Genomic DNA, 27,337 nt, shown 5'->3' with positions numbered 1-27,337 from the left:
CAGTATAATGTTGCTGATAGTGTCTGTCCAACGGATCCGAAGTATTCTGCGTAAACAATTGTTAATAAACACCTGTATCTTCTGGATGTTGGCCTTTGTTGTTCTCCAGGTTTCCACCCCATACGGTAGAATTGTCTTGACATTTGTATTGAAAATTCTGATATTGGTGTTGTTGGTCAACTATTGTTTTGAGTTCCAGATGTTCTTCAGTTGTAAATATGCTGCTCTTGCTTTGCCGATTCGCGCCCTCCTATTTGCATCTGATCCACCGTGTTTAGCAATGATGCTGCCCAGATATGTAAAGGTTTTCACATCCTCCAAAGCTTTTCCGTCAAGTGTAATTCGATTGGTGCGTGTTGTTTTGTATCAGAGATTCTTGATTTTCCCTTTGTTCATATTGAGACCTACTGCTACTGAGTCTGTTGCTACACTGGTCGTCTTCTCCTGAATTTGTTGTTGCGTGTGTTATAGAAGAGCCAGATCATTTGCAAAGTCTAAATCGTCCATCTGCATCCTAGCTGTCCAATGTATTCCGTGGTGTACGATTTTTGGAAAGACTTATTTTTGAGGTTGAAGATATGAGATGACTTCATATGAATATTACTTACTTACTTATGAAAACTAAGTAGAGACTATTTAATAAATACATGTAATTTCTAAATTAGAAATCAACTATAAGCATTGAAGTATCATCTGAATAATAAATTAATGTTGTTTCTACTCAATTACCTGATCTACCATTTCTATCCTCAATATCGTTACCGTACAGAACTTTGAATAGATTGGTTGAACTCAAATTTGTTCGCTGAGTAGTCATAATTTCATAATGCTCAACTATGATTATTATCGTATGACAGGGAGTGACTTGGTATGATCAACGTTTTTTGCAACTGTTCTTAATGGTGTATATTTAAATAAAGGCTAATGTGTCCGATCAATATCCAGTATCTATTTTCATCTCCCTCCACCCCCAACTGGTACGTGACTTATTATCTATCGTGGTAGGTTATTACTTATATCCTCTGCTCAGTGGATCTGGAGTATCTTACATAGACAGTTGTTGATTAGCACCCATACTATACTATACTACATAATAGTCTAAGCTACAGTTATCTCCGTTCGACCATTCAAATCGTTTGTCTAATCTGACACCATCAGTTCTTTTCATTCCAAGTAACATTGAAATTTATCATTCGGTGTTTCATGATACAATCAATATGTAGATTATTGTGACAGTAATCTAAAAAAGGACTGGTAGGAATTCACAGAAATCTAAGCTTTTTTTCAACTTCAAATATCATCACAGTTGCCAGTTTAGTAATATAAAGATACAAATGAGATATGAAAATTTTTTTCTGAAAGATAAAGTTAGTGAGTACACACCAATCTTTTCTAAGTCTTGAGCCTAACAATGTTTGATGTTTATATGATTTGTGTTTTTTTGATCGATGTTCATTTGTAAAAGAAATGGAATGTGGCTAGCAGAGAAATCTAAGATGTACTTATTGTCCCATTTAGGACTCATCAGTTAAATATACCTTGATTTCAGCATTAATGTTGATAATGGAACTTGAACTTATTATCTTTAGTTTCAAGTACATACTCATTATCCACTGAGCTTATAAGTTCAGAAAGTCACTAACATGTTCAATAGAGATTATGTTTTTATCATGATTAGAAATGGTTTGAATTATCCCATTGTTAATATTCTTGACTAAATTATGATCAGTCTTACGCTTTCCAAGTGTAAGGTACTAGGTTCAAGTGAATCTCAACATTAGAACTTGTGAAATTACCACCACCATCACTAAAATGGTACAGGTATTGATAAACAACTGTCTATGTAAGGTACTGCAGATCCATTGAGCAGAGAAGATTAGCAATAATCTACTACAATGGAGAACAAACCACGTACCATCTGGGGGCGGGATAGATGAAAAAACCGGGTGTTGATCGGATACACTTTACGGAAACTATCAAAGTATATCTTAAGAAAAGCCCTGAATTGATATCTTCAAGGAACAAAACAAAGAACATATTTGGTCACGAATCGGAATCACAAATCAAGATCATGAATAACACTTGAGAACAAGTGGAAAGGAGAGCCTAAAAAGAGTTGACTAGCGATCCCTATTTACTTTACTTAAACACATAAATATTGGTACAAGGAAGCACTAGATACATATGCGCCGCACAAATACCATTTGATTTGTGTGAGGGCTGTGATACTGCCCAGATGCCTAAACTGAAGAAGGTGGTTTTCTTAAAGGGGCCACACCCCGAGCCTTTGACCTAAAGATCTGGTCCACAAGGCAGTGGAAGATGAAGTCTTATGATAGCCGATGACCAACGATTGATTCATACGCCATTTGTTCCCTCAGGATACTGGAGCCAGCCCATGTGCACCATTGGTTTAGAATCAAGGTTTTCCAACTTCCCTAGGTGGACTTTCCGTGTCCATCAACCCGGTTAAAGCGCCGGACATTCGCTTTTCGTCCTCTCAATTTCGTAAACAACAGTAATGCCACTGTGAGAAGGCAGTGAGTAGGACTTCCGTGGCAGAGGCTATATACGCGTGGCCATGTGAGAGCATTTCGAGAGGGAGAGCAGACTCTCCCCACTCTCGGCCGTACCAGGGCATTCGGGGGCCTATGCTCCAAATGGTGAGGTAGGCTTAGGTAAGTAAATAAATAAGTCAGTAAGTAATTACGAAAGTAAATAAATAAGCAAATAAATAGTTGAATCAGTATTCAAAAATTCGTTTTTGCTACAAGATTTGAAAATAAATTAAAAGAACTGACCAGTACTATGAACTTACAATGTTCTTTTGAGCTTACCTAATTATAATATTTATCATCTTGAATAGTACAATATGATCCAATCTTTGTTGCTATCATCATCATCATCATCATCATCATCATCATCCGAATCATTATCATCATCATCATCATCCGAATCATTATCATCATCATTGATAACATTCCTTTTTAAGTCAGAAAAAGAATGAGCAAATATGATTGATCATTCTCTTTTTTCATCTATCTTATTTCATGTTCAGATTTCAATATTTAAGAAAGCTAAACGATGGATCAGATAGATAGATAGATAGATGTGATTGACATTGTATAGTATTTTGTATCATATGACTATTACATATTTCAACAACTTGTGAATGACCATTTGTTAGTGTAATGTCCTAGTCTAGGAGTAGAATGATAAAAATTTCAATCAAATAATGACCATGAATGACAGTGGTCATAAAGTTGTAAAGAATGAGTTGAGTAAAAATAGATTCTTCATGATGTGTACATTTTCGGGTATATACAGTGAATAGAGTTTCTAACGGATAAAAAAATCAATAATGTATCATATATAATGCTATAACTGAAGTAAGTTGAGTTACTTACGAGTTCATAGATAGAAATATATTTACCTGTTTTGCTTTTGATAATTTTTACTGGATGATTCAATGTTAGATCATCAATGAAGACATGGAAATACTGGATGTCCGTTTCGTTCTAGTATGAGACTTTTCGTCAGTGAGCATCTACGACTTAGCACACACCAATCGAACTCAGAATATTGATTAGTTCATGATCTTAATCAAAACTCAACAATTTTCACAGCCCTATACTAATAATTATCATGTGCTCACTAATGACTTATCTAACGATGGATTTGTTAAAGTTCTAGTGAGGAGCCGTGTCCAATGGAATACAACCATGTTTGTTGTGAGGCAGTTACCCATTGGAGACAATGGTGGACGGCGAAGCAATATGGTGGATTCGTTGAAGTTATAGATTAACACAGGTGGATACCAACTCGGTGGTCTAGAGGTCAAGAGTTTGCGTATGAGACTAAAAATCCTAGATTCGATTGGCGAGACTAAAGGTTGTGTGTTTCGAGTTCTGTGTATGGGATGGTGGATGCACAGTGTTGAGAAGTCCCATATTAGAACGAAATGGCCGTTTAGTGTTTGTACGTTTTCAATGGTGGTCTAGCTTAGATTGAATCATCAATTCAATTTTGGAAATATGATGTATTTAACAGGAACTCCCGATATTTATAAGTGAAAATAGGATATATAACCTGAAGTATTATGTAGCAGCATATACTCATAAATGCCTTTTCCTCATCTGATCTAAAGAATTGATTTAAGAGCATAATTTAGATATATTGCATGTACGCCTTACTAAAGAGTTGCAACTAACATGCGACTTAGGTCTAGGATTTCATGTCAATTGTCTTCAACCATCTAACTTCTCAACATATTGTATGTAATATTGATTCATTTAGGCTATTGGTTAGATTACAACTAGATTGACACCAAAAAAATGATATCAGTATGTGGAAATTTGAAGAATCTCATACTAGGACGAAACGATCATTTAATACTTTCAGGTTTTCAATAGTGATCTAGCTTAGATCAACTTATGAATTCAACTTTGACAATATTACAACCTTTACAAATCTCCATACTAATAAAAATGAAATTATTTACTTCAGAAATGTCTTAAATAATAAAATATCTTAATATTTGAGATCATGAACCAGTTGAGGCTAGACCACCATGGAAAACCCGGAAGCACTGGACAGCCGTTTCAACCTATTTTGGGACTCCTTAGCAGCTCACCCACGATCCCACGTCGCGAGATTCGAACCCGAGACCTATCAGTCCCGCACGCGAGCGCTTAACCACTAGACCACTGACCTTGCCAACATCCAACGGTGCTAATGTCTAACTTCAACCAATCCACGAAATTGAGCGACACATCCATCATTGTCTTCAGTGAGTTACTATCTCACAACAGACCTGGTTGAACTCCACTGGTCACTGCTTCTCACTAGAACTCCAGGAAATACCTCTTGAAGCCAATAACTAGTGACCATATGTTGATTAATATCAGAAGAGGTTCTTGTGAATATTATAGTAATTTTAATAGTTGAGATCATGAATGAATTGAAGCTAGACCTATTGTGGGAGGAGTCTCACAATAGGATGAAACGGCCGTCCAGTGTTTCCAGGTTTTCCATAGTGATCTAGCTTCAATTGACTCATGATTTCAACTATATAAAATTACTATAATATCCACAAAACCCCTTCTGATACTAATAAAATATTTGTTCAGTAAATTTTTTATTTTCAATGAAGTTATTCATTAGTCGATTAATAAAAACAATCATCATCAAAACTGACTACTTTTATTAATGTAAAGAAGGAAAATAAAGAAGCAAAACTGAATTTAAGGTCAAATGATTTGTAATCAAAATTGAATATTTCTAGTGAGAAACAGTAACCAGTGGAGTTCAACCAGGTCTGTTGGCAGATATCAACTCACTGAAGACATTGGTGAATGTGTCGCTCAATTTCGTGGATTGACTGAAGTTAGAAATTAACACTGTTAGATAGCAGCTCAGTTGTTTAACAGTTAAGCGCTCGCGCGCGAGACTGATAGGTTCTGGGTTTGAATCTCGCTAGGCGAGGTCGTGGATACGCACTGCTGAGGAATCCCAAACTAGGACGAAACGGCCTTGAAGTAGTGCTTCCAGGTTTTCCCCAGTGGTCTAACTTCAATTGATTCATGATTTCAACTATATAAAATTACTATAATCTCCACAAAACCCCCTTCTGAAAAACAATACTCATTGAACAATGAATAACAATGTATTGTACTTTAAAAAATTTGAATCAGTCAGTTACAATAATGTAAAATTCTATTCAAATCTAATAATAATTGACATTAAATCAAATGAACTGAATAGTTTATATAGTAAACATTAGATTAATTAAATAAATGGAAATTAGTAAAGATGTCGATAGGATGAAAGATAATAATCAACATGTTAATAGAAAAGAAAAAGGTTTATTAAACAAATAACACAATAAGTCATTATTAACATTTAATAGTATAGTGGTATTTAGTATAATTACTAACTTACTTACTTACGCCTTTTACCCCCAATGGAGCATAGGCCACAGACCAACATTCTCCAACACACTCTGTTATGAGCCTTCTTTTCTAGTTCTATCCAACTTTTGTTCATTCTTCTCATGTCTGTCTCCATTTCTCGGTGTGATGTGTTCTTCGGTCTTCCTCTTCTCCTTTGGCCTTCACGATTCCATGTGAGGGCTTGTCTTGTGACGCAATTGGGTGATTTCCTCAATGTGTGTCCTACCCACTTCCAACGCTTCTTCCTGATTTCTTCCTCCTCTGAAATGTGGTTCGTTCTCTCCCACAGTATAATGTTGCTGACAATGTATGGCCAACATATCCAAAATATTTTGCGTAAACGACTGCTAATAAACACTTGTATCTTCTGGATGATGGCTTTCGTAGTTCTCCAAGTTTCCGCCCCATACAGTAGAACTGCCTTGAGATTGATATTGAAAATTCTGATATTGGTGTTGTTGGTCAACTATTGTTTTGAGTTCCAGATGTTCTTCAGTTGTAAATATGCTGCTCTTGCTTTGCCGATCGGCGTCTTCACATCTGCATCTGATCCACCGTGTTTATCGATGATGCTGTCCATATATGTAGAGGTTTTCACATCCTCCAAAGCTTCTCCGTCAAGTGTAATTCGATTAGTGAATGCTGGATTGCATCGGAGAATCTCTCTTTTCCTTTTGTGTATATTGAGACCTACTGCTGCTACACTGGCCGTCTTCTCCTGAATTTGTTGTTGCGTGTGTGATAGAAGAGGTAGATCCTCTACGAAGTCTAAATCATCCAGCTGCATCCTACCTGTTCACTGTATCCCGTGCTTCCCTCAAGATGTTGACGTCTTCATGATCTAGTCGATTACCAGGAGAAAGAGAAAGGGTGAGAGTAAGCAACCTTGCCTAACACCAGTCTTTACCTCAAATGAGTCGATGAGTTGTCCTCCATGAACGATTTGGCAGTTTAATCCACCATAGGAATTCCGTATGATATTAACTATCTTCTTAGGTACGCCGTAGTGTTGAAGAAGCCTCCATAGTATTGTCCTGTACCCACTATCAAATGCTTTCTCTTAATAAATGAAGTTGATTTAGTATAATTAGTAGCCAATATTATTCTAATTCCTCAGTAGGTAAATTTTTAGTTTAGATGATAGACTATTTGACTGAACATCATTGTGCATTATGCTTTGATACTAGATGAATTGTGGGAATCAGCAATAAGGAATTAGCTTAAGTTTATTTCTGGTCAATACCTTTCAACAAAACATTTCGATAGTCTTGAGATTAATAGTGTTTCATATGTAAACAGAACGTTAGCAGGTGTATATATGCATTCACAATTTTACATGTCATTAATGAAGAACTAGGGTTAGAATATCGAGTAATATAGCTGATTCTTCGAATCATACCAATGTATTTTCAAGTTTTTTTTGAAGAGGTTTGGATTCATACCTGTTACATAAATGAGTGGCTATCTGGACTCAGTAATTAAGCGGATGTTGTATTGACTTTTGAAGGGGCGGAAATGGCTCCGAGTGACAGGGTGAACATCAACCTTTTGATACAAATACATCCAGCTGATGAGCTCCAAACAGTACGAAACATGCATCCTGAATTCCACTGTTAGTCACATTCCATCGATTCAATGCAATATGTTTTCTGATACTGTTATTGTAATGCCTATGATTTGTATGTCCAAATGATATATTTAACAAATTCTTATTGGAATATTAAACAAGACTCTTTCATGAATGACAAAGGATTAGCAGTTGACGGTCAAACCATTCACTGTGCGATCCAAACTATGTATCTAACATTGGTGTACTTACTTACTTACGCCTGTTACCCCTCGTGGGGTAGCATAGGCCGCCCACCAGCATTCTCCATCTAACTCTGTCCTGGGCAATCCTTTCCAGTTCTTTCCAGTTGTTATTCATTCTTTTCATATCTACTTCTATTTCCCGGCGTAAAGTGTTCTTTGGTCTTCCTCTTTGCCGCTTCCCTTCCGGATTCCAAGTTAGGGATCGCTTCGTGATGCACATTGGTGATTTCCTTAATGTATGTCTTATCCACTTCCAAACATTGGTGTAAGTAGATCTAAATTCCCGTTTCATTTAGCATAGTCCTTGTAACCAGATATTATCACTGGTCTTGGAAAAAAATTTATCTATAGATTTTATGCTATGTTCGATGTAATCCTCTTAATCATATCGTTCAACTAATGGTCTAAATCTAATAGAATTACGTAGAATGATTTAACTGGTTAACTTACATAATCTTACTTTAGAACTAAACCATTCAGTGACTCCCTGCCTTGGCCAAATATAACCTAATGGTTATCTTCTCCTGTCATAATAGCACACTTAGTGAGTGCATAAACTCTTACCAGAAAGAATTGGATTTAAATGAGAAGATAATCAGAATGGTAATGACAAAAAACGACGGAATTGACAAACTTGTTTTTGCGTTACCCGTTGTTTCATTAGCGCTAGTCATTGTTAGCCTTGACGAATCACGTCAAATAACTGTACTTCCAGTGATCAGTATCTCGAGGTTCAAATACATTCAGCATAATAGAGTGATTTTACTAGGATTTATGTTATTTCACTGATCCTATAAACCTGTATCAGAATTGTATTCTGAGGATTTCTTTCAATTATATAGCATCAAAAAAACAACTCAGATGTTTAGCTTACCTACTTCCCAACTGTACATTTATTGCAATATCTATAGTACAACTGCTGTCAATATCATTATTACATCAGTAAAATTGCAAGCTACTTCAAGACAAACTGTTCCATCCCCCCAAAAAATATTTGCTTAGTGAAAAACAATGAATTGTTCATTACTTCAATCCTGAATGGTCATGGATACCACATGAAAAATAAACAAATAATAATATTTCTTGAGTGTTTAAATGACCTCTTCAAATTCATTTGGAAATGTTATATGTACCAACTTCGTCCTGAATAGTAATAGTAGTGTTGTGGACGAAAATGCAAATGGGGAACAACCGAATATATCTCAATACAAAATTACAGAATATCTTGACCAAATCTGAGAACCATACAATAAATACTTCATTTGCAAAATGTCCATCAATTGTCTCAAACTTCATTATTCCTTCATTTCTATATAAATCACTCTCTGTTTTCGTTCTTTTCTATTCAATCTTCTCAACCTTCTGCCATCAGGCATTTTCACTTTCAATTGATAATACATTGTACTTATATCTTGAGGGGTTTTGTGGAGATTTCAGTAATTTTCATAGTTGAAATCATGAGTCAATTGAAGCTAGACCACTATGGGAAACCTGGAGGCACTAGTGACTGACTTCAAGATACATGTCATGGAGTTCTAGTGAGAAGCAGTGACCAGCGGAATTCAACCACGTCTGTTGTGAGATAACAACTCACTGAAAACAATTGGTGAACGGTCACTCAAACTTCGTGGATTGGTTGAAGTTAGACATTAACACCGTTGGATGACGGCCAGCTCAGTGGTCTATCGATTAAGTTTTCTGGCGCGAGACTTGTAGGTCCTGGGTTCGAATCTCGTGAGGCGAGGTCATGGATGTGCACTGCTGAGGAGTCCCACAATAGGACAAAACTGCCTTAAAGCAGTGCTTCCAGGTTTTCCCTGGTGATCTAGCTTCAATTGACTCATGATTTCAACTACGAAAAATTACTTATATCTGTCGACATCAATAGTGCACACCACAGTAGTAGTAGTAGTAGTAGTAGTAGTATACTTCGAAAAACACATCTAATCAATTAAAATTAGCGCCACTTTTTTTTTCTAGTTTCAGCTGTAAACGATCAACTCTATTGTTTAGATTTTTGACAAATTATAATAAGAATATACAATATAGTAATTATTCTTAACACATCTGAACAGCTGGTTAATGAATGAGTTACCCTACATTTACTCATATAAATACTATTTCATTTAAACAAAACGAACAATTTCATAGACATTTACATTAGTTTTATATATATACATAAAAAATAAATAACAACTTAGTAAATAACCTGGTAGTTAATGAATGAAACCTTTTTCTTTTGTCCGATTTATTCACATACACATTGTCTCCCTCTCTCTCTCTCTCCTTCCTTCCCTCCCTCCCTCCCTCCCCCACTCACTCACTCGTTCACCCTCTCTCTCTCTCTCTCACCTTCTCAATACATGTGAAATTCTTTACTAAACAAGCATGTGCATGTATGATAAACTTATTAATTTTTATTATTAGTACTCCTACCATCATCATCATCATCACCACCACTCTTATCATCATCACCATTACCATCTATAAGAATGAAGACGTCAACAATAACAATGACAACCAATTGTACACTTATAAAATTTCGATAAATTAATCTGTTATAATTAAAGGGTCAATATATATTTACATTTGGCGCCATATTATTAGATTGATTATTAGTCTTTTTTTGTTTGTTTTTCTCTCTCTCTTAGTGAAATGTAAGTTTTCACACAGTTAATAGACCTTTATAACTTTATATATACGCGTGTAAATGAATGAGAGTTTCCTTAGTTTATTCATATTACTTCGTATATCAATGATATGTATTTGAAGTTATAGAGATTAAGGAAGAACTGAAGAACTACACATATATAGACACCTATACTCTTGACATAAATTGCCGCCCCACTCTTGTCAAATATAATAATTATTATTATTAGAACAACTGTCTTAAATATTCTATGATTTATTCCTTTATTTAGAATTGATTTAATTATACCTAGTGTGATATTGTTTATTTAACAGTTGTTCAATGATCAAAGTTTAACAGATCTAGATCTATTTGATATTTCAATGAAACCTGGAAGTACTACTTTAAGGTGGTTTCGTCCTATTGTGGGACTTCTCAGCAGTGCGCATCCATGATCCCGACTTGTGAGATTCGAATCCAGAACTTATCAGTCTCGAGCGCAAGCACTTAACCGATAGACCACTAAACTTGCCGGCATTCAACGGTGTTAATGTCTAACTTCTTAATGATTAGTTTAATAAGATATATGTTTCTAGTTTATTTCATATTTTGAAGTTTTGTAAATAGATCACTTAATAGCAATTAATGTTATATTATTTAGGGGAGGCTAACGTTAATCTAATTCTGTTGATTAGTGTTGAGATGATATCATCGCTCAATTAACTCCGTTAATATGACGATGTAGTTTATTCGATGTCGGATGACCGAAAACATTTAACACGAAGCTTCTGTAACCTGGACCTTATATCCGCTGACATTTATCAGTGAGAAATGTTTGCCTAATTATTCTCCAGATATGTAAAATAAAATATTGAACAATGCCAGATCACCACTTAGCTTAATGACTATAGTGACATAATCCATTTAAGATTAAGGACTGTTAGGTTATTGAATATAATCAGAACGAAATCTTGTTTGACCTGTATTTCGTGCTAGTCGGCACTCGTCAACAAGGAATACGTGCAATCTTAAGGAAACTAATGCTTCATGTGGGATTCAAACTCACATAACCCAGCTTCACAGTTTAAGACTTGACTATGGAGCTATTGGAGGCGTGAGTGACCCTTTGTTGAACTGTGATGTGTTGTGAAGATTTGGAGCGAAGGTGGAAGCTTATAAATATTCAAAAGATCTAGATTGAAAAGTTAATAAACAGTGACTACTTAACAAAAATAGTTATTTGTAAGTTTTGTCAGTCACTCCTATTCTTACGATATCATTTTTCACCGTTATGTATGTCCGGTGTATGAATCCTATAGTAATCATATCATGTTTCCCTAAAATAGAAAGAGAAGAAAAGAAAACTATTCAAACTATCGTAATGGTACCGTTTAAGCTTCCCAGTTATCATATATATACGACAATTCACATTTGAATCTTCCCAGTGTATATAAACTGTGTAATGGTATATGCATTCACTTGACGAGTTTTAAATATGACGAAACGCACATCCTAGATTCCACTGCTTAAGATTCACGACGAGTTGTAAACATTCTAGTTGAGAATGTGTAAGTACACTCGATCGACAGACATAATTAATCAGTTAAAAACAAATTTAAGAAATGAATATTTATGTCAGTAAGGTTTTAACAAGTCGTTTAACCTGATACACGTCGGCATATGGTTAAATGTCTAATGCAATACTTTGAAAATGGTCAATTCATCAATCAAGTAAACAGTGAATTAGTATCAGAAGGGGTTTTTATGGAGATTTAATATTTTCACAGTTGAAAGCGTAAGTCAATTGAAGCTAGACCACCATCGGATACAGGCTCAGTGATCTATCGGTTAAGTGCTCTGGCGCGAGACTGGTAGGTCCTGGGTTCGAATCTCACGAGGTGATGTCGTGGATGCGCACTGCTGATGAGTGAATTGGTAATTAAACAATTCTAATATGAACTGTCAAATTTAATTTAAGTATAGTATTACTAATGTTCATATCCAAAACATGATACAAATGGTAAGTTAGTTACATGATTAAACTTGTTATTTAAATTATGAAATGTTTTTATTTTGCCGTTTAACTATTCATTAGCAAGGTTCATCATTAAACTTTGGATGCGCACATCTGAGGAGTCTCATATTAGGACGAAACCCCCGTTTAGTGCTTCCAGGTTTTTAATGGTGATCTAGCATTAATCGATTCATGATCTCAATCAATAATTTTAGATATATTTATATGGTAAATTCTGATAATTAGAAAGAAAACCAGTACAAACAATAGCCTAATTTCAGATAAACAAACTTTTTAGAAAACGTCGAGTAATGGACAACTATTTCGTAGTCTCATAGGAGAATCTTTAGGAGTGTATGTGTCCAAAACTCCCCCAGAGATGGAGACCTAGACCCTCGGGCTTTTCAGCTGAAACTTGGCTTGTAATTAACTAGGTTGGGATCTAGTTTTTTCATTTCTGAATTCAGTCATTTCGTGGTATTGCACAAACCGCATTAACGGTGAGATTAGTAGCATTGATTTCATAATAACAATTACATACCGAACAATCTTCATAAAACTTTTATACTAATATTAGATGGAATAATCCAATTTTTATCTAACAAAAGTATAGTTGTAACTTGAATTATGTATGTACGACATTTTAAACAGAGCTTATCGACTAAACTGGTCACTATGGGTTTAAAATGACTAAAGAATTCCGACTTCATGGTCTAACTTTATTATGGGGTCTGTTTACCTTGAATTGTCTCTCGCATGTGAAGCTGTGAGGTATGAGATACACCACATAGAGATATCAGACTAGGGTGAACACATAACTAACCTGGCATAAAATCATTCAACAATAAACCAATACCGATTTTTTATACTACTATTATTTAATATGTAATCACTTCTAGGAGTATCCTTGATGTTTTAGTCAGGTGAACATAAATTTACTGAACTTGATAATGTGACAAATTAGATATCGATCAAGTGAGCAAAACGCTTGTATACTTCTCATAGGAATCGGATACTTTGTGTTCGATCCCAGATGTGAAGTTATAAATGTACATTGGACCAGAACAAAAAGCTTATCCCACAATACTTCTTAATTTCCCAGTTAATGACAATTTGTTATATAAACTTAAGAATTAGTATACTGGGTTTGTGGAAGTTACTAGATTTTCAGATTCTATCACATAGCGATCTTATTAAGACAACAATTGAAAGTCTGGTAGTGGTGAACAACTTTCATACTGGCATCGGAATCTTAGCCAGTGTACGTCTATGAACCAACCTGGAATAAAATATAGAGACTTTAGGTCTCATGCTGAGCACGCAACTTTTAGACTAGTGAGCCATCATCCACCGGTTTACATATTGAATTTTAATCGGTTTTGGTGGGGTCGTGGATGTGCACTGGTGAGAAGTTCCGCACTAGGTTGCAATAAACTGTTCACTGCTTCCTGATTTCCAATCGTTTCATAATTAAGGTCACTCTGTGATGGAATCTACAGTTGATCAATACTTCCTAATTTTCAAGAAATATAAGATCACTCACTGGTGTAATCTGTTTGAAAAATTCACTAATTGAATTGACTATGGTTGAATTCATGAGTCAATTTAAGCTGGACCACCATGGAAAACCTGGGAGCACTGGATGGTCATTTCGTCCTAGTATGGGACTCCTCAGTAGTGCATGTCCACCATCCCATATCCACCAATCGAACCCAGAACTTTCTATGTCACGCGCGAACGCTTCACCTCTAGACCATTGAGGCATCATCAAACGGTGTTAGTGTCTAACAGCAGCCAATCCATGATATTGCGCCACCATCTACCATTGTCTTCATCGAATAAGTGCTTCACAACAGACACGTTTGAACTCCACTAGTCACAGCTTCTCATTAGAACTCCATACTAGGAAGAAAAAACCATCCACTACTTCTAGGTTTTCTATGATAGTTCAACTTAAATCGACTCGTAAATTCAACCAATAAATTACTACATTCTCTACAAACCCCTATTCTGAATTGACTATCTTCTCCATAGAGGTAAATTTCAACAACAAAAAATCTTGGTAAGCAGAGATGGTTCTGTTAAAAACAACAATAATATATTCTATGTAGTTGAGATCATGAGTCAATTGAAGCTAGACCACCATGGAAAACCTCTAAGCACAGCTTTAAGGCCGTTTCGTTCTATTGTGAGACTCCTCAGTAGTGCACATCCACGATCCTGCCTCGCAAGATTCGAACTCAAGACCTACCATTCTCGATCCAAAGCACTTAATCGATAGACCACTGAGCTGGCCGGTATCCAACGGTGTTAATGTCTAACTTCAACCAACCCATGAAACTGAACAACCATTCACCAATTGTCTTCAGTGAGTTGATATTCTTCTGAATAAATAAAAAAAAATTACTGACCTCATTTAAATTCATACATAACTCATTATCGGTAGATTCGATGCATACATTTAATTGTACTATTATTATTATTATCGTATGTTACATGTATGTATGTATGTAGGTAGGTAGGTATATCTGTGTTGTGAAGTGAATTTTGTTTACTTTCATGTCACTATCGTTATTATTATTGTTGTTGTCATCATCATCATCTTCATATTCAGTGAATTGTCTAGGTTTTTTGACCTAATGAACACAGTGTATGTATGATTACGAGTGATTTTTTTGTTGTTGGTGCTTAATGACTATTAACTATTATTGTCATACAAATGATCTATAAAATGACCCGTTCACCATGTCTATGTCTAGTAGATTTGGCATTCTACTAACAACAACAACAAAAAAAAGACCAAATAGACACTGAATAATTCGAGTGTATAACAGAAAAGAAAAGAAAGGGTGAAAATAAAAGAAGAAAGCGAAAATGAAATCTATAGTAGGCAACAACAACAACAAACCAAACGAGAAGAAAAAAATAATGAACGGAAAAAGGCGAAAATAGTGTATGATTCCTTTAACCAATCCAACTAGAATGCTTCTTGATCTCTTATGATTGTATGATATATATATATATAGTCGCCTAATATAATCACTCTCTGTTACTCCTCTCTCTCTCCCTCTTTCTTCTTTCTTATCCTTGTCCGTTTCGTATACAGCAAATAGAATTTTCTAGTATATAGAAAATGTCATAGATAAATGGATAGAAAAGTGTTTATTGTGTATGATTGGACGGGGGGAGGGGGGGGCAGAAAGTTTACATGGATTAAGGAAATACCTATTATCATTCTATAGGGCATGTGTTAACCTAGTAATATTGTGAATGTTTCTATGCCTATATATATATAGATAGATAAATAGATACATAGACTTTCGAAAATTGACACCAATAATTTAGATCTACTATATTATAAACAAGTGTGAAAGGATTCTATTGGTTAAAAGTGTTTCATGTTTCATTCTATATATATTTATTCATCCCCCTATCCATTTTCAAAAAAAAAAGGATTTAGTATCCAATCGTTTTAACATTTTGTTAAGATGTTAATTTCATGTATAGGTGTGTGTGTGTATGAGAGTGTGTGTGTGAGAGAGAGTGTGTGAGAGTTTACGTAAATATTAGTTAAGTTATATAAAAATTACCAATGTGACACTGCTTTCAATTGTATAGTACTGCTACGATTACACATTATTATTGTTCTTATTACAACCTGCTATCGTTATGTTGATCAGTCAAAAAACACCCAATTTATGCTTTCCTGATAAATCTTCATCAATGAATATATCAACCCAATTGAATAATCCAATCATTCTTAATTCACCTTTTTAAGGAGTCCCTAAAGAGGGAACCAATTATATATTTAAGGATTTACAGTAGTACACAACACCAATGCACTAATCTTTCTCTTGCCTGAGTTCATCTCATATGAGAGGTGTCGGTAACCTTCTAAATCACAATTTATATTCAATCGAAATAGACATAATTCTAATGGATCGAATACATCGAAATCGTCAATTTCACCAATGTTATCAACTTTACCCAATAGTAGTACAGCGTTTAGATCTCCACCTCACATAACACAACCACATATACAACTACAATCGTCGTTACCATTACTACAACCAACATCATTATCATTTCCAATTCCTTCTGTTCCTCCGTTACCTAATTCATTATTTTGTAGAAATTCTACATCATTCTATTCTACTTTAATGAATCGAATAGATCCAGATCAATTACATGTTTTAATGAAAATGTTAAATGATACAGTTACAAATGGTTTATTAAATAATAATTCTTCAAATTTATCATTACCACCTACAACAGCATTAGCTACTGCGGCATTACAATCAATGTTTAATAGCGCCATGTTTAACACGGAATCATCAGTACCAGTGAAGTTTGATTCAATGGAACATTTTAATATTGGTAATAATGTACATAAGAATGATTTGAAGAATAATTGTAACTCACAAGATGATTATTATCAACATTATCTCCGTGAACGATGGGATTCTCGATATTGTTTAAAAGATTATTTGAATGATCCTGCTAATTGGCCAGATCATATTGATACTACTAATAATGATAATAATAGTAATATATTACTTATGATGTTAATGATGATGTTTATGAAAAGAAATATGGATTCTCTAATGCCAACATCTAATCCACTAAATAAATCACCAACATTATCATTATCATCTCCATCTGGACCCTCCACTTCTTCGCCATCATCATCTATGATGTTGACAACACCATCGCCATCGTTGACAAAAGGACTTACAACGATGACGACGACAACAACAACAACAGTAAATCAATTTATGGATGATCATATATTACATTGTGACAAATCTAGTCAACATCATTATAATTTGTTGCATAATCCGAATTATTTAAACACTGGAGATGGATTGAAAAAATCTATGAAATGTAACATAGTAGATGATCAAGACAACTTAAGATTTAAATTCAATCATTTAAATGTATTCCCAGAGAAATTAACTTTTCATGATATCATTCGTTCAACTGGTAATAATAAGAATACTACTATGATTAGTACTACTATCACTACTACTACTACTACTACTACTACTACTAATACTAATACTAATACTACTACTTATAATAATGGTAATGGTTATCAATCATCTAATCCATATATTATGAATGATTTATTAGAAAATGAATCAGATCAAATAGATTCATTAGTTCAACGAACTGAATTATTAGATTCTGATTTATGGAAACATTTTCATAGTATGACTACTGAAATGGTGATTACAAAATCAGGACGGTAAGTAATATGTAATATATATATGAAATATTTTAATTATTAAAAACTTTTTTAATTCTGCAATTGAATGCGTTGAATGTCTTCACTATCATCCGTTCCAGTACAAAACTGTAAATGTTTATATTCATTTAGTGTTGATTATTTGAATCTTCCCATTGATGCTTAGGACTGCAACTGGTCAGTCTCTTATTGGCATATGTGCATCCTGTACGGATTGCCTCGATATATTGCCTTAAGTCATAAACATTATAAACAAAGATGGATAGTGGCTAGTAGTGGGATCCAGTTTGATGCGCGATGGTAAGATTCAAACAATCAACACTAAATGAATTTAAACTTCACTCTATTGCACAAGCAAGTGGTTATCAGGACTTAGTGGCCGAGTGGATAGCGCGATGGCGTTTGAAGCGAAAGGTACTGGGTTCGAGTCTTAGAGTGAATATCAACTCTGAGATGCAGGTACCTTCAGCTGACGAGTCCCAAACAGGACGAAACGCGCGTCAAACTGGATTCCACTACTAGCCACTATCCATCTTTGCTTATAAATGACTATACAGACATGAGTCTGTGTAAATTATTTACATCATTAAGTAAGATATGATAAATAAATGATGAAAACAATAACCTCTATTCCCAGAAGGGGGTTTTATGGAGGTTTTAGTAATTTTATATAGTTGAGATCATGAAATCATGATAGGTAGTGGGTTTGGATCTCGCAAGGTGGGATCGTGGATGCGCACCGCCGAAGAGTCTCACAATAGGACGAAACGGCCTTAAAGCAGTGCTTCCAGGTTTTCCATGGTGTTCTAGCTTCAATTGACTCATGATCTCAACTATATAGAGCCTCTATTCCGTTGATGGTTTAATTCTGTTTGGTTTAGATGAAGTAATTTGACTTTTAAATTTACAGTGATGTGTTATCATTTTTTACCACTCAAGAGTTTTCTGTGTTATGTGTATAGAATTGTGGAGATTGTTGAGTTTATAATTGAGTTCCTGAATTGATACATGTTGGACCATCATTGAAGATCTAGAAAAGTTATAAACTGCATAGCAAAGGTGTATGAAATAATGTTCATTGGCTGAAGGTATAGTGTATAAGGGGAAATTTATTATGGTCTTTATATAACAGGAACATCTATCATACACAGTCAACGTTAGAGACTATTTTTTTTACTACATAAAATGAATATCATCTAACTTAGAGAATATGGTACTTTCAAAAACAGAAAAAACAAGCAAACGACGAATTCAGTCGATTGTTTTTAAAACAGAATGAAGAAGATTCACTTAGTATTACTTGTTTGAATCTTCCTATTGATGTTTTTAGGACTGCAACTAGTCAGTCTCTTATTGGCATATGTGTATACTGTGCGTATTGCCTCGATATAGCCTTAATTCACAAGCATTATAAGCAACGATGGATAGTAGCTAGCAGTGGAATCCAGTTTTGACGCGCGTTTCGTCTAGTTTGGGACTCGTTAGCTGGATGTACCTGTATCTCAGAGTTGATGTTCACTTTGGGACTTGAAGAAATATGTGTTACATAACACTTAGATCTTTCCGGAAATTTACATAAATCACATATGGTAACATAGATAAATTATAGTCATAAGATTATTTCATACATAAATTAATTCTTTAATATACTTAGTTACTTACTTACGCCTGTTAATCCGCCTGTAGCTCTTCCGGGGGCTACTGCCGGTGCCAAGCCTGGATAAAGGAGGAGGGTTGAGCATGGGGTTAGCGACCTCATCCCATAGAAAACCAACTCGCTAAAAAATGCTAACCAGAAAAAAGTTCCTTAATGTAATGTATCATAATTTTTATTAAATTATTCTGCTTAACAATCTTTTTGGAAATTAAACTGTTAGGAATTGTATAACATTTAAAGTTAGTCAGTCAGTCACAACGTAGAACTTCGTACTTACGTACATCAGTTCTAGTTGCCATACCACATTGGCACAGAGATCCAGTTATTTTAATCAGTAACTGACGTTATTTGTAAAATTGTGAACAATCAGATAGAATTAGAGATTTAATTTGTTGTATTGTCAGATTCTTTAAAAATTTATTACCCAATAGAGGGTTGTTTAAGGTATTCAGCATTCAATAATCAGTAAGGAACAAATTTAAGTCATATTTTATGTATTTGAGCTTTGATAGACAGATAATACCATTCGTTTTTTACAAAATTGATGAGGTTCAAAGTTCAATGCATTACCTATGACTTGAAGTTACTGACTTTTAGACTAAGCCATGTTGGTAGATGCAGACTACTTAGTTGGGGTCCGCGTGACTATCGTAACCAATGGTTGGAGACTCTAAATGATATTGCTCAGAATCGATCACAATGGCGTAGGTGTATACACTCTTTATCTTCCCTTAAGCCTTGAGATTAACATTGATTCATATCTTTCTTCCTGTACTATATTCTTATATATAACCTTTCTTTTATATATTATCATCATTAAATTAACTACTTCTATGAATTCGGTGTTCATCTTGTAGTGCTAATAAGGTGTGGCAACTTGGACCGATGCATATATGATCCTGGTCACTAACTTCTAAACTAAGCCATGTTGGTAGATACAGACTACTTGGTTGGGGTCCACGTGACTGACTGATATATCCTAGACATTCCGATTAACAAATCAGTGGTATTCAGTAGTCAATGTTTTCCAATATTGAATCAATTTTCGTTATAGCAAGACTTCAATTAATTTTATTGATAAGTATTCAGTTTGCTTCTTAAATTGCTTGAATCTATATATTACAACATGATGATGTAATAATAAATAAATTATGGTTATTATAATACAATCCAGAAATCGTAATCTCATACTATATAGGTCTCGTCAAATGGATATACTCACATTTCAATGTTAGTATTTATACTAGATCTTTACTATAGTACCTTTCATTGCGAATAATTGATAAGGACAAATGATTATCACAATTGATTGATCACTGGTTGGTGATCAATGTCATGCGTGTCAAGTCCTTCTTAGTGCTGATCGATAGCATTCGATCAATTGTGATTACATCTCAGTCCTACAGGAGGTCGGTCGCGTCCCGAATAGCTCAGTGGTAACGTCTCTGACTTTGAAACTGAGTGACACGGGGTCGAATCCGTCAGGAAGCACCAGTTTCCCCAAGATTACAAGTACACCTTGCTGACGAGTGCCAAGTAGCACGAAACCCGGATCCAGGGTTTCTTGTTGACCACCTCCAATCACCATCTTATCTCAACAAATGATTATATCAGTGCAATCCATACAAGATTCATAAAAACTTGATCAAGAATATTATCAGTAAAATATTACAAATCCTTACGTAATACATAACAATAAGATTACTTAATTTAGTATAAATATTCTTTTGGCTTCATCAATTTGAATTTGATCGATCGATCGATTGATTGATTGATTGACTGATTGATTGATTGATCGAAATAATTAACTAAAAATAACTTTCTATATTTTTTGATATAAAATAAACGAACACTAAATGAGTGAGATCTTTTTAAGATTTATTAGATACCTTAATCAAACAACAGTTACCATGATCAATAATTTATTTCATAATAGGTGTATATATATGGTATATATAATATAGTTGTGAATCTATTATGCAATCACATGTCTTATTTGGAGTACTTAGCTTCACTTATTAGTTCAGTAGATAATTCATTAAATATCTGAAGCAGAATTTACATGGTCGGACTTTCAATGTGAAAGAATATCAAGTGATGTGTCCTAGGTAGGATGAAATGTGTGTCGTGAATTGCACTGTTATAACTTGTAACACAACGCCACATCAAGACAGTCCTTTCAGGATAGACATAATATCAACAAAGACTGATCAATTACTGTTTTGAATAACAATAAATGGAAATTACAAACTTTAATGTTGTCTTTCAATCCCTCTCTTTCAATACTTCTGGAACTGAATAAAAATAATTGTGCCTTTTTAGATTCATCACAGATTGACCTTATTTCATATACTGTCGTATACTAAAGAGGATTAGAAAGCATTTCATCCTGGTACAGAAATCCTCAGCAATGTGTACACACTGTACCACCCAGGATCGAACCTAGGACCACCAGGTCTCTTGGGAAATGCTTGACAGCTAAATCACTCGGCTGAAATTCAACAGTATAGATTTGAAACTTTAATTAATTTGTTATATAGCCAGATGATCTATCAACATAATTGGTGATAGTTGTTTTAATCCTACGGCACTTACACTCTACGAGTTACAATTTTTTACTCAAGAGTTTATAGTTAGGATTTTCATAACTAACTGATATTGACTATGACACCAAAATGTTCTGTAGTCATATGAATGAATCAATTTCGCTAGAAATCTTAAGAGGTAATATCTGATTAGCTCACCTACAAAATTTAATACCATCAGATTTAATTTTATTTCAAAATTAAAGGTTTATGATTAGAGCTACAGCACCAAGGAAAACCTGGAAGCATTGGACGGCCGTTTCGTCCTGTTGTGGGACTCCTCAGCAGTGAGCATCCACGATCCCGCCTCACGAGATTCGAACCCAGAACCCACCAGTCTCGTGAGTCGCACTGCTGAGGAGTGCCACAATAAGATGAAACGACTTTGAAGCAGTGCTTCCAGGTTTTCCTTGGTGGTCTAGCTTCAATTGACTCATGATCTCAATTATGAAAATGCTGAAATCTCCACAAAAACTCCTTTTGATAATTATGATAGGAATTTAGAAGGTGTCAATTTACCTAATCTATATTATTGAGCGTTCGATACGTCCAACATTATCTTTTTAATTCTATGGTTTTAGAAAATTATTTTTTTATTATCATCTTAAACGTTTCAAGTACTATTGTAATGAACAAGAACACGAGTGGGGACGATCCACTGTATTTAATCTCACTAAATTCTGATAACCATACAGTCAATAGTTAATTTGCAAAGTAACAATCAATTGTCTCAATCTTGATTGTTCCTTCTGTAAATATCAGTCCATCTTCTCTAATTTCATTGTTCATGCATTTTTGTACCGATTGCGTTTTGTTCCTGTTCTTTCCTTATCAATCTTCTGCCGGAATACATTCTATGCTTGACCATCACCTTATACTACTTAGGTGGATATAGGTAACCCATACCACACTATTATGAAGGATAAAGATATTTATCAGAAGAGGTTTTTGTAGAGATTTAGCGTTTTAATGATTCATATTGGATCATATTGAAAACCATCGTTAAATCACATATAGATTCATGTTTGTATATACATTTCACGTAATAAATAACATAAGGTTCTAGCTGACAAATGTTTAACTATCTAATGAAATGTTGTTTATCTACTGTTGTCTTTATGGTTCATAAAAGGTTAATAAAACACTTGAATTTCATAAATGTTTCACAAATATTACCCTGTATATCCGTATCGAAGGGTCCGGTTGCTTGAAACTTAATGAAATAGAGTGGGATTCTATATGAGGCCAAAATGATTGAAAAGTAAATAAACTTTACCATATTGAAACACTACTGTATTTGATCATCTTTTGAAAATTTGTTTGGTTGATTTTACCGCCTAATAGTGTTTGACTTGTTTTAAGAGGATCAAAAGTGTTACATGTTTGGAGATAGTCTAATGAGAAGCTCTGTATAACCTAGGTTTCGTGTCATTTAAAACTCATCAGAAAAATATGATTGAAGTCCTAAAATAACTTATGTTTTCTGTAGGATTTTTAATTGTACCATCCAACTCCCAAGTTCGAGATGTTACTACGGAGCCATTTAGGTCTCGACTGAACTATAAGACCAGGAGATTTATACTGGTTGATCGTTATGTAATGACCAATGTTATGTTTGTTTAGACCTTAGTGCTGGCCGAATTCCACCGATCACATAGTAGTGTGGTCATTAATTTGAGTTAATCGACTCTATGTGCACTATGATTTTATGTTATGGTTAGAAGTAATAGCTAGGAGATCCTGTTATTCGTACTAGTCAGGACTCATCGTTAAGACATACCTGAAATCTTAAGGGGACTGATGATCCATATGACATTCAAAAGTAACTATTAATTAACCAACTAATATCATACAACCTCCTTCAATATAATATTTGTTTATATAATCATTATCAATATTATCACAGTAATTAGGAGGAATAGTAAAAATGGAGCCAAACTAAAGTTATATGTTTATGTATAGTTGAAATTATGAGTCAATTGAAGCTAGACCACCATCGAAAACCTGGAAGCACTGCTTCAAGGCCGTTTTGTCCTATTGTGGGACTCCTCAGCAGTGCGCATATCTTTTTAAAGAGGAATTTAATGTTACATTGTTGCAAGTATTTAAATGTTTACAGTTGAAAAGATTTCATTCAGTTTACTGTGAGTCTTGTTTGAATATAAAGAAATTTCAATATATCTTTACCTATTCCTATCTATCTCTCTCTTCTTTACTTACTTACTCATTCGATCATTCATTCATTTCCTTACTCAGTCATTCTATTTGAATGTAATACTTGTTACTGTAGTTTGATTATCACACAGATATTTTTACTGATATTTACGGATAAATTAATATTTCTTAAATGGATAAATAATGTTTTAATAGGTTACCTTTCGAAAGTAAAATGCTATCACTTGATATCTTCTACAACAAAAGTTATTATTAGTATAGAATTGTGGAGATTACTGAGTTTTTTATTAAGATCGCGAATCAATCAATGTCAGACCACCATTGAAAACCTGAAAGCACTGGATGACCGTTTCGTCTCAGCATGGGACTCCTCAGTAGTGTGCATCCACAGTTCTGCACGTGCTAATCGAACCCACGACCTTCGGTGTCATGCGCGAACGCTTAACCTCTAGACCACTGAGCCGTCATCCAACGGTTTTAATGTCTAACTTCTAGTTCTATTGAGAAGCCGTGATCAGTGGAGCTAATCTGTGCCAAGTAGAGACAAGAATCAACCTCAGACAATGGAAGATGATCGTGCGAATTCGTGGATTGGTTGAAGTTAAACACTAACACCGCTGGATAACGGCTTAATGGTCCAGATGTTAAGCGCTCACGCGCGTAACTGATAGGTCCTGGGTTCGAATCTCCCAAGGCGGGATCGTAAATGCGCGCTACTGAGGAGTCCAACGATAGGACGAAACGGTAGTCCAGTGTTTCCAGGTTTTCCACGATGGTCCAACTTCAATTGATTCATGATCTCAAAATTAAATTTTCATTTTGCTATCAAGTATAAGATTTTATGCTTTAATGTTGCATGAACAATAAAAGAAAATAACAATTGACGATTCCTTCATGTTACTCTGTTTATATCTTCACTTGTTTTAATGCAGTCTAGCTGGATTAATAATATAGTATGGTAAAGAGGTTCATAAAATGTATGAGTTAAAGGGATTATTATATGAAAAATTTACTTGATACGACAGTGGCCATTAAGTTATTGGTTTGAATTCTGTTCTACTTACTGTGATTTGAATGAACTGATTATTATCACTAGTCCTCATATTTAAATATCATGTACATGAATCGATGCCTTGTAAATGAATTAATGATAATTTGTTTGAATCATAATAATTTGGAAGGGACTCGAACTTGTATCCCAGTTATTAAGAGTCATATGTTTTTATTACTAAGTCACTAGGAGAAAATGACTAACAGAATGATATGATACGGATAATTAAAGTCAAATTTATTCGTTTGAAATTGTTTTACAAAAATTAGCTTACCTTAAAGGTTGTTTTAATTATTGACTGATTTCTTTCTGGGGGATCGTTGAAGATCAGAAGTCATACGATATCTGTGTAACAATGCATACACTCTTCTACACAATGAATCAAACAACAAATAGCCACATCTATCACAGTACCAGAAGTCTAGCTTCAATTGACTCATGCTTTCAACTATGCAAATACTAAATCTCCACAAAAACCTCTTCTGATTAAAATTCAGTAGTTCAAGTTCTCAACCTCAATCTATTTATTAAAAAAATTTAAATCAACGAATATCCAATACTTTTTATTTGTAACTGATTCATTCAGACAGGACATGGTTAAACTTTATTAATCATTAGTTCCCATTAGTATATCAAGGATCTGTTTAGTAACAACTAGTCACTAGTGTATATATATTGTTCAACTATAGATCTACGGATTTCAACTCACTTATCTAAAAATTACTCACTCGTAATGGAAAAAAATCTATGTTTCGTCTCTTACTTACTTACGCCCGTTACACCTCGTGGAGGAGCATAGGCCGCCCACCAGTATTCTCTATTCAACCCTGTCCTGGGCAACCCTTTCCAGTTCTTTCCAGTTAACATTCATCCTCTTCATATCTGCTTCTAGTTCCCGACGTAATGTGTTCTTTAGCCTTCCTCTTTTCCGCTTCCCTTCCGGATTCCAACTTATGGCTTGCCTCGTGATGCAGTTTGGTGATTTCCCTTATGTATGTCCAATCCACTTACAACGTCTTCTCCTAATTACCTCTTCAGATATTTTGTCTCTAGTTTGATCATAAATGTTTATAGATGTAAAGAGATTTTTAACATTTCTTGATTATTTAATCAATTTTATAAATACTTGAAATCATGAGTCAATTGAAGCTAGACCACCATCGAAAACCTGGAAGTACTGCTTTAAGGCCGTTTCGTCCTATTGTGAGACTTCTCAGCAGTGCACATCCACGATCCCGCCCCGCGAGATTCGAACCCAGGACCTACCAGTTTCAGTGGTTTATCGGTCAAGCACTATGGCGCGAAACTGGTAGGTCCTAGGTTCGAATCTCAAGAGGCGGGATCGTAGATGAGCACTACCAAGGAGTCCCACAATAGGACGAAACGGCCTTGAAGCAGTAATTCCAGGTTTTCTACGGTGGTCTACCTTCAATTGACTCATGATTTCAACTACTGAAATCTTCACAGAAAACACCCTATTTAATCAGTTGTCAGATAGTTGCCAAAAAGAAAAGTTTGAATAATATATCTTCATTATAATTAGTCTTCTATAATAAAAAATAATAATAATTAAAAACAAGACGTCATTAATGAAGACTAAATACATTTGTCTATCAGTAGTTTAATTCTTTAAATCTCATTAATAAATAGAATAACATTGATACCAATGCAAAGTGTGTGTGTGTGTGGGTGTGTACAGCTTATGGTCATTTCATTCAAGATACACAAATGATACTTAAATAGAGAAACGTTAAAGGTGAAATAGTTCATACTTATCTGTTTGTGTTTGTTTTTTTTCGTTTTGATCACATAAAAAAAACGATACGATAGAAACAGAAGAAGAAAAAGAATGTAGAATTTATTTCAATGATAATTTAATCAGAAAAAAAAGAGGATTAAACAACTCATAAGAATGATGCTAGGTTTGTCGTTTCAGTATGATACATCAATATTAAGATATTAGTATAAGGTTGTGAAGATTGTCAAGTTTTTAGTTGAGATCATCAATAGTCAGTCAGTCACAACGTATAACTTTGTACGGACGTATGTACATCAGTTCGAGTTGCCATACCACATTAGCACAGAGATGCAGTTGTCGATTCAAATCCCATAGTGGTAGAAGTAATAAGAGTATAAGCAGTAATCCGAAAGATTAGGGGTTGAAGATGTTATTCAAGGAGTATATTTCACTGGATTATACTCCTTGAATAACATC

At 34.6% G+C, this 27,337-nt stretch overlaps 1 protein-coding gene across 1 annotated transcript in view; it reads left to right on the top strand.

Moving 5' to 3' along the window:
- Positions 1-16,377: 16,377 nt before the first annotated feature.
- Smp_163240 (putative T-box transcription factor tbx2) overlaps positions 16,378-27,337 on the top strand; it is a gene marked incomplete at both ends in the record, with an annotated part of 54,634 nt that continues 43,674 nt past the window's right edge. Inside the window, one exon of the mRNA XM_018793036.1 lies at positions 16,378-17,654. Coding sequence (XP_018647589.1) covers positions 16,378-17,654 — 1,277 coding nt within the window. The remainder of the gene's footprint in view (positions 17,655-27,337) is intronic.

The sequence above is a fragment of the Schistosoma mansoni genome, chromosome 1, assembly GCF_000237925.1.
Source record: "Schistosoma mansoni strain Puerto Rico chromosome 1, complete genome".
NCBI classification, from domain to species: domain Eukaryota; kingdom Metazoa; phylum Platyhelminthes; class Trematoda; order Strigeidida; family Schistosomatidae; genus Schistosoma; species Schistosoma mansoni.
The sequence above is the reverse complement of the archived record's forward strand: the minus strand, read 5'-3'. Positions and strand labels throughout refer to the sequence as shown.